Source organism: Hyperolius riggenbachi, chromosome 1 (genome assembly GCF_040937935.1).
Source record: "Hyperolius riggenbachi isolate aHypRig1 chromosome 1, aHypRig1.pri, whole genome shotgun sequence".
NCBI lineage: Eukaryota > Metazoa > Chordata > Amphibia > Anura > Hyperoliidae > Hyperolius > Hyperolius riggenbachi.
The window spans coordinates 145879320-145891942 of NC_090646.1; the positions used below are offsets into that span (position 1 = coordinate 145879320).

The 12623-nt window shown below is 46.2% G+C and overlaps 1 protein-coding gene across 15 annotated transcripts in view; it reads left to right on the forward strand.

Annotated features, from left to right (window-relative positions):
- SORBS2 (sorbin and SH3 domain containing 2) overlaps nt 1-12623 on the forward strand; it is a 403972-nt gene that overhangs the window by 354184 nt on the left and 37165 nt on the right. For all 15 annotated transcript variants that reach the window (XM_068278687.1, XM_068278672.1, XM_068278679.1 and 12 more), the window contains 3 exons: nt 730-770; nt 2243-2357; nt 5731-5859. In XM_068278687.1, coding sequence (XP_068134788.1) covers nt 730-770; nt 2243-2357; nt 5731-5859 — 285 coding nt within the window. The remainder of the gene's footprint in view (nt 1-729; nt 771-2242; nt 2358-5730; nt 5860-12623) is intronic.

Consider the following 12623-nt stretch of genomic DNA (forward strand, 5'->3'; position numbering starts at 1 on the left):
TGGTTTAAAAACTGGCAGCAGGGTCATGGGCACCTGAGGCTCACTGCTGCACATAGGCAGCTAATATTGTGCTATCTCACAAAATAGCTACTATAGCACAGATTGCTGAAAAATGTAATGCTAGCCATGAAAAAGAGGCATCAGAACACTGTGCATTGCAGATTGCTACATATGGGCTGTGCGTGAGGGCCAGAGCTGGACTGTGTGAAGCAATGCAAGAAAAGGCCTGGTCTGATGAATCCTTTCTCTTTGGCCTTCAAATTCCCCAATATCTCAGTCTAGCTAATCATTTGTGAATCCATGATGGCCCCCACCTCGCAGCTTACAGATACCACAGGACATCTTCTGTGGTCTTGTGGAGTCTGTGCTGGGGTCAGAGCTGTTTTGCTAACACATGGTGGTCCTACACAGTATTATGCAGGTAGTTTATATGTTGTGGCTGATCAGTGTACACACTAGGATAATGCACATACTTCATGTATGACATTGTACAGTGTTTACAGTGGAAAACTTTTGTTTCCCATTGTACAGTGCATTATTGTACCCAGTGGTTCTGACAGAACCCATGTTTGTTCCTGGCAGTTAAATATCCAGAAAGCTTGTTTTGTATGTAACCCTCACCAATATGGGAAAGAACAAATTCTAGCAACATTTCCCTACAATTTGTGACTGTAAATCACCACATAAGCTTGGACTGAGCAGGCTCCTCTTTCTCTCTGTCTTCTCCAGGCTGCAAGAGCAGTGTATGATTTCAAGGCTCAGACAGCAAAGTAAGTACTGTGGCATGCAAACCATGTACCATATGTCTCATGAGTTATCTGTCATCACTTTCAGCAGCTATGTCACAACTTGATAACTGTTTATTATGAATATTCCTTCAATAAATTGCACTTATATATTATGTATGCCACAGTTATGTACAACCGGGTGGTTAAATTTGGTGACTATATTTGGTGAAGCCCACAATAAGCACCTTATAACTAGTGATAGTCATGTCTAGGAGACCTAATGGAGAAGCATGGGATTTGTTTGATCACCTGATAGATTTGCAAAGCTCTGATTTGCTGTGATCACAACCTGCTTTAACACATGAACATGACTAGCAAATCAGAGACGTACATATCTGTCACCTGACCAGACTGATTACATGCTTCCCCATGAGTTCGCCTAGACATGACCATCACTATTTATTACATGCATACAATCGTGTGGCTCAGTTCACAGAGAATGTGGCATGCCTAAAATAGCAGTTTAGAACAGCTTTTCTCCTTGTTCTCTTATTCATGCAAGTAGTCAGTATCCCCCTTTCACATTTCATTTAACTTATCTTGATTGCCTGCCTGGACCATATACTGTATTCATTGCCTGCCCGGACCAGTATAGAAACTGTTCTACTGCTAGGCACTCCTTATCCATGAAGCCCAGTATCTCCATCCAAAGTCTGGTAGTACCACACTACAACCATGTCATTACTCTGCCCCCCCCCCCCATTCAGTCACCCCACATCTATGCTCCTATCACTACTAAGAATCCCCCTCCCAGTTCACCACTCCTGACTTCCCCTACTGACCAACCTAAACTTCACCTTTTCTTCCGCTCTTTGTGTCCTTATTCCTAAACCTCGTCTAGCCTCCCAACCTTAATCTCTCCTAAACAAAAGGTCACCTCTCCTTATTCTCACTTATCATTCTACCCCCCATTTCAGTTTTCTGGACACTTGCCTACTCATCCCCAATCTAACCTCACCCTTTCCCTCTCACTCCAAATACCCTTTTCTGATTTTAACCTAATTGCACCTTATCTTTCATCCAAATCTGCTTTGGCCACCCCCACTCTATTTACTTCCACTGCTGTTAGTCGTACCTGTCTTACTCACTTATATTCTATACCTCCTACAATTCTCCAATTCCCTTCCTAAATCATCCTCCACATCCTCTGCCCATTAACCTATCCTTCATTCTCTAGTGTCTCATGCCCGTCCCATTCTTACTGTCTGACCTGTGCTGTGCCTTACACATCCTAAACTAGTTCAAAATAAGAAATGAAACCGCGTCAAGATGTATTGAAGCATTTAAAATGCAGAATAAAAGCACCATCTTTGTTTAATAAATGGCTGAAAATTAAAGAAAGCACTAAAAGATTAATCCATAGATCGGCATTTTACATTGTTGCAAACATATCTCAAAGATTACAATGATTAAAAATAGTCTGTGTGTCCATGATGAAAATCTGTACTTTACAGAGAGCTGTCTTTTAAAAAAGGAGACACTGTGTACATACTCAGGAAAATAGACAAGAACTGGTATGAAGGGGAGCACCATGGACGAGTGGGAATATTTCCGATTTCTTATGTTGAGGTTAGTATATTTTCCTTCTGTATTTTATGCTGTACTCTAGTCAACCTGTACTAAAGCTAACATTTCTTTATTAGAACTACCTCCACGTGTTGACTAAGACAAATCACAGCGCTGTTTTGGAAATGTTTTGTGAATCCTGTGCTTTCTACTCCTCTGATTCCACCTTACACTAATGTGGCATCAGTATGGCATTCAGGATGAATCGACTAGTTAGCAGCTCTGTTAATAATTTAGAGACTCCTTTTTGTCGAGATCTTGAGACTTATTCACTCCAGCATTTATTTGGCCACATGACTAGTGTTGTCTCCCAATTCTCTGGAGTCCTTGCATAGTTACTTGGGTTGAAAAAAGAAATACATCCATCGGATTCAACATGAAAATATGATACAACACTGTCCCGAACCCTCACATTTATCAGTTGATCCAGAGGATGGCAAAAAAAACCTACAATTTGGTTAATTGGTCCAAGTCTTGTAAGGGTTTTTTACCTTCCTTTAGTCTAGATCAGCTGAGATATGAGGGTGCAAGCCAGTGTTATATTTTCTGGTTGCTCTTGATGGACATATGTCTTTTTTCCAACCCAGCTAACTATGTAACTGTACAAATGTAGTTACTTCTGATCTTGTTGTGACCCTAATCCGCATACGAGGGTTAATAAACAAATTCGTTTTTAGAGTTAAAATTATTGGTCCAACTTAAAAATGAATATATTTTTAGGGGGGGGGGATAATTTTTGTTCTGCTCAATGAGAAAAGTCCAAAGCTTTCCAGTATCTAACCGTAATAGCTCTATTGGTGTATGCAGTCATATGACCATAGCAGACCATGTTCTGTATACTGAAGTTAGCCATCATTTTGCTAGAATAGGTTTGAAAACAAAGTTAGGATAGTACATGTTTACTTGATTTGGGCAAACATTTTTACCTTTAAACATTTTACATGTATTGAAAGGTGCTCGCCATTCAGCAATCTTGGGGTGTTGATTCAAGTCCATGGACTAGCTGCTATAGTTTGTCATCTATGATGCAGGACTTGTGTATCAGTGCTTTCTTGCCTAGATTTGATGGTATTCTAATTCTCCGTAACTTATTAAATTTAAACCTGCCCTGAAAGTCTGAATCTGATTGGGGGTGGTGGGAAAATAACGCCAATTCTTATAGAGGCACACAACAACATACAATAGAACGTAACACACTATTCAGGATACTCAATTTTATGCTAGGTATCCTGGGTTTAGCATCAAAAACACTTCCTATATGTATATATTGTTGTATATTAGACTGTGACCCCGCCCTCCCAGTGATGTTTATCCTAGGCTTTTTAGTTATGCAGCCATCTGCCCCAGAGCACTCAGGGAGACCAGGTGTTCTTGCTCACTTCAGAACAGACAATATACCAACATTCCACAGTGATGCACCTACCAGTAGTAAAGATGCCGCCACCTGTGATTAAATTTAAGAATGTAAATCAGGGAGAGGATAGAGTTTACAATGGGAAAACATTAATTTGAATCATTAAGTTGCACTCAGTAAAGTTCCTCTTTAATGTGATCCTGAGCCGAAGCTCAAGATCAAAATCAGATACTTACCTTAAAGACGAACTTCAGCCTAAACAAACATACTGTCATTAAGTTACATTAGTTATGTTAATTAATATAGATAGCTAATATAATCTTTTACCCACCCTGTTTTAAAAGAACAGGCACATTTTTGATTTCATGAGGGCAGCCATCTTTTTGGTTGAAAGGAGGTGACAGGGAGCATGAGACACAGTGCCAACTGTCCTGTGTGCTGATCACCCCTCCCAGTTGCTAGGCAACATGAATAGCAACATAGGAAATCCCATCATGCTTTGCACAGCATCAGGGGAAAAAAGCCCGGGCAGTTTTCTTTGATGGGTGGAGCTTAGCTAAAAATGCAGCTAAAAATGATGCTTTGGTAAGAAAAACAAAGTTCTGATGCTGTGAAACTGTTAAAGAAACACCAAGCCTTTTCAGTTCTGCTGAGTAGATTTTTAGTCTGGAGGTTGACTTTAAGAGAGGGAATCCTTGGGGTCCTATTGAGGCTTCCATTGCTACTCCATGGTACCCTGTTGCTGAGTGTGGCCTCCCTCCACATCAGGGCCGTGCAGCTCCTCTTCCTATAGCTTGGGCGCGCAGTAGCTGCGTAAGCCCACATGCGCAGTAGCATGGGGCCCGCAGCTCCGGTTTACTACCCATGCACGGGTGGGCTCGGTTGGCAATTGCGTGGCCATGATAGAGGAAGAGAAGCTGCGCGGTCCCGATCTTCTGGGGTATCGCTCAGCAATGGTGGGACAACGGAATAGCGAGGGAAGCATTAACAGGATCCTGGGACTTCCTTCACTTTAGGTACGTATCTAATTTTATACCTGAGCTTCGGATCGGATACTCTTTAAGTTACCGTATATTCCGGCGTATAAGACGACCCCCAACTTTTCTTGGTTGTATAAGACTACCCCTCTTCCAACGCACACCAAATAAAAATAAAAATAAATCATATACTGATATGAACAGATACTGGTGCTGTACTGTATGTGGAACCCAGTATATAACGGTATATAGGTGATTGATTGGTTGCATTGGTCAACTCTCCCTATCCCTAAGTGTATTGGTCTGCTCTCCTTGTCTACCTTTTTACTAGAGTGAAATGGAAGAATAGATCGTGCTGTGCCCATAAAACACGCCTCTTTCACCCGTCTGGCCCACCCTTGTATCCTATTTACCTCCTTCTCAGCCTCTCAGATCTCAAACGTGCGCCTGCGCCGCTTCACTACAATCCTCAGCAGTGAGATCTGAGAGTCGGTAACAGGATTGGGCGTATCACCCGGCATCAATGACACCCGGCGTATAAGACGACCCCTGACTTTTCAAAAGATTTTCATGGGTTAAAAAGTAGTCTTATACGCCAGAATATACAGTACTTATACACTTTAGATATTTTTCTTCCAAAATGATTGCTCATGATCATCTTGGCTGAAAAACTAGAGTGTCTATAGGTGTCCCCCAACATCCTTGAGAATGTGGTTGATGATCCATTGTATTTAAAGATGGTCAGTGAGAGGCTAATTATTCCAACTTGCATGCAAATGTAATGCACATTTTATGCAGTTAGGAATTGGTTCAATGAAATGAAACATTCATAAATAGTCATTTCAGGTGAAGAAATATCAGGTGTGTATGTAGCTTTAGTGGAAACAAACTGATACATCAGGTTTAACATCTCAGTGTGTAGTCTATAGACTAGGTACTGGTACTGTTACAGTTAGGCATAGAACCTTCAAAGCCTTTTACTACAGAATGAATAGACATGGTAATTCTGGGTGTTTTCTAATATTTTTCTAATTCTTTACAAAAGAAAATCAGCCCAGCTGAGAAGGCTCAACCAGTGCGACCCCCACCACCAGCACAAGTACGAGAAATTGGAGACGCAATTGCCAAGTATAATTTCACGGCAGATACAAATGTGGAACTTACACTGAAAAAGGTAATTTCTTCTTGCTTATGGTGGAATAGAAGGTGGTTTAACCAGTTAGCACCTAGACCTGTTTTCCTCTTATGGACTACAGCAGTTTTGACATTTTAGCTATGTCCTTATTTAATCAGCAATAACTTTACCACTACTTTTGATACCTTAAAGGGGAACTTCAGCCTAAACAAACATACTGTTATTAAGTTACATTAGTTATGTTAATTAGAATAGATAGGTAATATAATCTTTCACCCACCCTGTTTTAAAAGAACAGGCAAATGTTTGTGATTCATGGGGGCAGTCATCCTTTTGGTTGAAAGGAGGTGACAGGGAGCATGAGACACAGTTCCAACTGTCCTGTGTCCTGATAACCCCTCCCACACTAGGCTTCAAATGTCAAATTCAAAATGTAAAAAAAAAATTGCACCAAAACAGCAGAACGAGAACAACAACATCAGAAATCCCATCATGCTTTGCACAGCATAAGGGGAAAACTGCCCGGGCAGTTTTCTTCTGTGCACTTAAAAATGAGGCTTGTATAAGAGAAACAAAGTTCTGATGCCGTGAAACTGTTAAAGAAACACCAGGCTTTTTCAGTGCTGCTGAGTCGATTTTTAGTCTGGAGGTTCACTTTAAGTTGGCCATACACTCATTAATTTTCTCATTCGATTCCTTACAGATTCGATTTATGTGCTGGGAACTTATTTCCTAAAATGTCAGATTGGTCAATTCTTTTTTTAATCGATTTTGACTAAAAATTGATCAACTGTATCGATTGGACAGGATGGAAAATTTACAACAATTGAGGGTGAAGCAAGTGCATTGGCAGATCGAAGCCCTATAGCTTTGCACTGCATCGAAACGGTGCTATTCTGCAGTTTGATTTTCAATAGATTCCTGCTGGAATCTATTAGAAATGGATGTACAGTGTATGGTAGGAATCGATTCCTTCTAAATCGTTTTTCTTCAGAAGGGAATCAATAGTTTTAGAACTTTGGGTGGAAATCTATAAGTACCGGTATATGGCCAGCTTTAGGATATATCCTTTTTTTTGGGAGGGGGGAGGGGGGCAAACTAGACGTTTTGCTGCTTTTTCCCCTCAGAAATTATTTTATTTCCTATGCATTTTAAATTTCCACTTATTATTTTCAAAAAAAATGTGACAGTTGATAATAAACACTAATTGAATTTGGTTATTTGTGCAATTTATAATAAAACTTGTTTTATTTTGTTGGTACTACAATGCATCAGGATGATATTCAATGTTGTAATAAAGGTTTATTTTTCTGCATTATGTAGTTTTTTTCTCCTAGTACTGCGAAGATAAAAACATTTCTAAAAATCACATGAATACAAAGCTTCTAGAAAGCTTAAATTCTTTATATGCAGGAGGTGTGGTTTCAAAAGTGGGCGGGCTATAAGATGTGGCTAAATTGAATTTCTATGGTGATAAACCCCCTCCTTGTGTCCTAGCTTGTTCTGGTGATTTAGTGGTCTCCTGTCTTATTCATATATTTCCCTGGGGTCTAGTGGAGCTTTTCCAGGTGTCTAGTGCCCCTGCCCCCCCCCCTCTCCTTTCATATACTTTCCCTGTGTAGTCTAGTGCAGTGGTGCTCAAATACCCCATTTTAAAATTCGAGTTTGGTCGAATTCGAATAGTAAATTATTCGAGGTCAGTCAAATATTCGAGTCGAATAATTTTTACTATTCGATTCGACCTCGGACTTCGAGCTCACTATTCGAGTCGGTATTCGAGCTCATTATTCGAGCTGACTATTCGAATTGGCCTTAAATAGCTTCCAACACTTGTTTTGAGGGTGAATGATGCAAGAAACATCTTTTTTTCCATGTAACAACAGCAAGTGATTATGTGGGGATGTTCCTTTAAAAAAAAATGGTGGAAAGAGAAGTTGTGTCCAGAATTTTGTTCATTACTGTATATACTTCTTCTTCTTCTTCTTCTTTATCTTCTATATCTTCTTCTTCTTCTTCTATATCTTCTTCTATATCTTCTTCTTCTATATCTTCTTCTATATCTTCTTCTTCTTCTATATTGTCTTCTTCTTCTTCTTCTTCTATATTGTCTTCTTCTTCTTCTTCTTCTTCTTCTTCTTCATCTTCATCATCATCATCTTCTTCTTCTTCATCTTCTTCTTCTTCATCTTCTTCTTCTTCATCTTCTTCTTCTTCATCTTCTTCTTCTTCTTCTTTTTCATCTTCATCTTCTTCTTCTTCTTCTTCTTCTTCTTCTCCTTCATCTTCTTCATCTTCTTCTTCTCCTTGTTTTTCTTCTCCTTCTTTTTCTATATCGTCTTCTTCTTCTTCACTTATTTCTCTTTTCAATTTTTTTTTTAAAGAAATGCAGCTATTTTTGAGCGTAACAAATAGCTGGTGGCGCACGCATGTTGGAAGCGCCATTGTATGTGCTCCCTGGCAGTGGAAACACACAGACAGCAGGAGGTAAATTCAGCAGCAGGAGGAGGAGGATGAGTGTGTGGCAGCAGGCAGTCAATGAGGCAGGCAGCGTGACATAATAGCCCTGGTACCTAGCGGTGATACCAGGGCTGTAAATAAACACAGCAGGCAGGAGGTCCTAGACAGCGGTCGTGCAGCCCACATCGTGTCCAATACACAACTGGGACAGCACAGTTTTCAACCCGGGCACCTCTGAAAAATTAAACCTTTTTTTTTTTAATGGTTTTGTAGTTTTGGTTTTACAACCAATTACACAGATATATAGCTATTGTTTGACGTAATAGCTGGTGGCAGAGTGGCAGCAGAAGGTAATTCTGTGTACCCTGGCAGTGGGAAACACAGACCGACAGCAGCAGCAGCAGGAGGAATGGAGGAGTAGTGTGAGCAGCTATTGTTTGACGTAATAGCTGGTGGCAGAGTGGCAGCAGAATGTAATTCTGTGTACCCTGGCAGTGGGAAACACAGACAGACAGCAGCAGCAGCAGGAGGAATGGAGGAGTAGTGTGAGTGTGGCAGCAGGCAGGCAGCGTGACATAATAGCCCTGGTACCTAGCGGGTGATACCAGGGCTGTAAATAAACACAACAGGAGGTCCCAGACAGCGGTCGTGCAGCCCACATCGTGTCCAATACACAACTGGGACAACACAGTTTTCAACCCGGGCACCTCAGAAAAATTAAACCTTTTTTTTTTTTAATGGTTTTGTAGTTTTGGTTTTACAACCAATTACACAGATATATAGCTATTGTTTGACATAATAGCTGGTGGCAGAGTGGCAGCAGAAGGTAATTCTGTGTACCCTGGCAGTGGGAAACACAGACAGACAGCAGAAGGGCAGTACACAGCAGCCCACTGTAGTTGTAAAATGTGTGGCTGCAGGTGACGTAATAGTCAAAGTGAACCAGGCTGGCTTAGTGAGCAGGAGCCAGGAGGTGGTAAAGGGTGGTAAGGCACATTAACGATGGTTCTAAGTTCCGGCAGCCAGTTCATGTCCCCCTCTCGCCGACAACAGGGGCCAGGAACTCGCCTTCCACCCACGCCTGGTTCATCTTGAGAAACGTCAGTCTGTCCACAGACTTGTGAGACAGACGTGAGCGTTTCTCGGTGACCACGCCACCAGCTGCACTGAAGCAGCGCTCGGACAGCACGCTGGAAGGGGGGCAGGACAGCACTTCCAGGGCGTACTGCGCCAGCTCGCTCCAGATCTCCAGGCGCTTGACCCAGTACTCCATGGGATCAACAGGGGCATCGCTGTCAAGCCCGCTGTAGGACCCCATGTAGTCAGCCACCATGCGGGTCAGGCGCTGGCTGTGACCGGAGGAGGATGCTGCTGCATGCACCTTCTCTCTAGTCACTGCTGCCGGAGCCTCTACAGTCCTGTAGAGCTCGTGGCTGAGAGACAGCAGGTCTGTGGGGCGCTTGCTGCTGGATGCAGACACCTGCTGCTGCCTCTGTGCTGGCTGGACAGTGGGGGTGGAAGGCTGGGGGAAGGCTTCCTCCAAGCGCTCAACAAGGGCCTGCTGCAAGCTCCTTATTTGTTGCGCTGGGTCTCCTCCTGCAGGCGGCAGGAACTGGCTCAACTTCCCCTTAAGGCGCGGGTCCAACATCATGCTGATCCAGATGTCCTCCCTCTGCTTCATCTGGATCACCCTGGGGTCCCTGCGCAGGCACGTCAGCATGTGCGCTGCCATTGGGAAGAGGCGGGCCACGTCTGCTGGCACATCGGCGGCAGTGCTGTCCTCATCCTCCTCTGCCGCCTCATCCTCTCTCCACCCCCGCACCAACTCAGCTGCGCTGTGCTGATCCCCCTCATCAGCAGCAAGGTCAGGGACCTCCACCAAGTCCTCCTCCCCCTCAGAGGTGGACTGTGCAGCTGCTTGCCGCTCCTGCTGGTCCAAGGCTGCCGCTCCCTGTTCCAGCAAAGCATCGAGGGCCCTGTTCAGCAGACAAACCAGGGGCACCCACTCGCAGACCATAGCATGGTCCCTGCTCACCATGTTAGTGGCCTGCAGAAAGGGAGCCAGCACTAAGCACACCTGCTGCATGTGTCTCCAGTCATCATCGGGGACGATGGACGGGATGTTGCTGGTCTTGTCCCTTCTCTGAGCGGCGGAAACAGTGGCCAGGGCAAGGTACTGGTTGACAGCGTGCTTCTGTTCAACCAGACGCTCCAACATCGCCAGGGTGGAGTTCCAGCGAGTCGGAACGTCAAGGATCAGCCGATGGCGTGGCAGCTCCAGCTCCTTTTGCACGTCTTCCAGGCTCGCACAGGCTGCAGCCGAGCGCCGGAAGTGACGCACAACGTTCCTTGCCGTTTCCAGCAGTTCGCCCATCCCCTGGTAGGTGCGCAAGAACTTCTGCACCACCAGGTTCAGCACGTGGGCAAGACAGGGGATGTGGGTCAGGTTTCCCCTGTCTATTGCGGCAACCAGATTGGCCCCATTGTCGGCCACCACCTCTCCGACTCTGAGGCCTCTGGGGGTCAGCCAAATCCTCTCCTGCTCCTGGAGTTTGGCCAACACATGGGTTGCCGTCAGCTTGGTCTTCCCAAGGCTGACCAACTGCAGCAGCGCTTGGCAGTGGCGGGCCTTCACGCTGCTGCTGAGGCGGGGGGTTTGGCCAGGTGTGCCGGAGGATGGCAGAGGATCGGAGGAACCTGCTGCAGTTCCCCCGACCCTGCGGGGTGGCACCACCCACTGTGTTGCTGCTGCTGCTGTGCCCGCTGCTGCTCTCCCATCCTCACCCCCTTCCACCAAGCTGACCCAGTGGACAGTGAAGGACAGGTAGCGGCCTGTCCCGAAGCGGCTGCTCCAGGAGTCCATGGTGACGTGGACCCTTTCACCAACCGCGTGCTCCAGCCCTCGCTCCACATTGGCCATCACAAAGCGGTGCAGTGCAGGAATGGCCTTGCGGGCGAAGAAGTGTCTGCTGGGGAGCTGCCAGTCTGGGGCTGCACAAGCAAGCAGCGCACGCATGTCGCTCCCCTCCTGCACGAGCGTGTACGGCAGGAGTTGGGAGCACATGGCCCGTGCCAGCAAGCCGTTCAGCTGCCGCACGTGACGGCTGCTGGGAGGCAGAGCCCTAACCACCCCCTGGAAGGACTCGCTCAAAAGGCTCTGGCGTCGCTTTTTGCTGGCACGGGAATCAGCGGAGACAGCAGAGGAGGCCACTGAGGACTGGCTGCCAGAACAGGCCTCAGTGTCGGCGGCAGGAGTTGCAGAGGGGGGAGGAGCAGTGCGTTTCCGCACTCCTGCTGGTGCTGCTGGAGGAGCAGGAGGGCGAGTGGCTGCTGTTGCTGCTGCTGCTGCTGCTGAAGGCTGTGCAGTGATGGGTGTGGTGCCACTGCCAGCACCAGATGCCTTCAGCCTCTGGAACTCCTCATGCTGGTGGAAATGTTTCGCAGCAAGGTGGTTGATGAGCGAGCTGGTGCTGAACTTTAAGGGGTCTGCACCTCTGCTCAACTTCCGCTGACAGTGGTTGCAAGTGGCGTACTTGCTGTACACTGTGGGCATGGTGAAAAAGCGCCAGGTTGGTGACAAAAACAACCCCCTACGGCATGGAACCGCTGCTGCCTGTCTCCCTGTGGTGGTTGGGGGGGGGGGGGCTTGGGTGCGGCTGGTGGTGGTACTGGCAGATGCTGCTGCTGAGCCTGAGACACCAGCAGGCTGGGGGACCTGCCTACTGCTGCCAATGATGCGCCTCCATGCAAGGCCCACAAGCGCATCCTCCTCAGAGCTGCTGATGACGACATCCCCTGGAGCTGGTGGAACCCAGTCTCTGTCTGTCACCGTGTCATCATCATCCTCCCCCTCCTGAAACATGTTCTGCTGGGATGATGACCCCCCAAACTCCTCTCCTGATGCATGGATGGGCTGCTTGACTGTTGCCACAGTCTTGCTGTCTAATCCCTCCTCCCCCAAAGTGCCCATAAGCATCTCCTCCTGAAGATCGCCAACAACAGCAGACAATTTACTCATGATGCCTGGGGTCAAAAGACTGCTGAATGACAGGTCGGCGACTGACGGTGAACTGGCCTCCTCCCCAGGCCCTGCTGGGCGGCTGCTGCGAACAGGGGTGGTGGTGGTGGTGAGGGTGGAGGCCTCGGATGCAGAGCTGATGGCGGGCTGCTCATCCTCCGTCATCAGTTGCACCACAGTGGCTGCATCCTTTTCCTCAATGGGACGTTTCCGACCCGGCTGGAGGAAAATCGGAGCAGGTGCTACACGCTGCTGCTGCTGTGTCTCTGCAGCGTGAGTTGCAGATGCTCCTGCTGGGCGGCGCCCAAGGCGTCCACGGCCAGTGGCT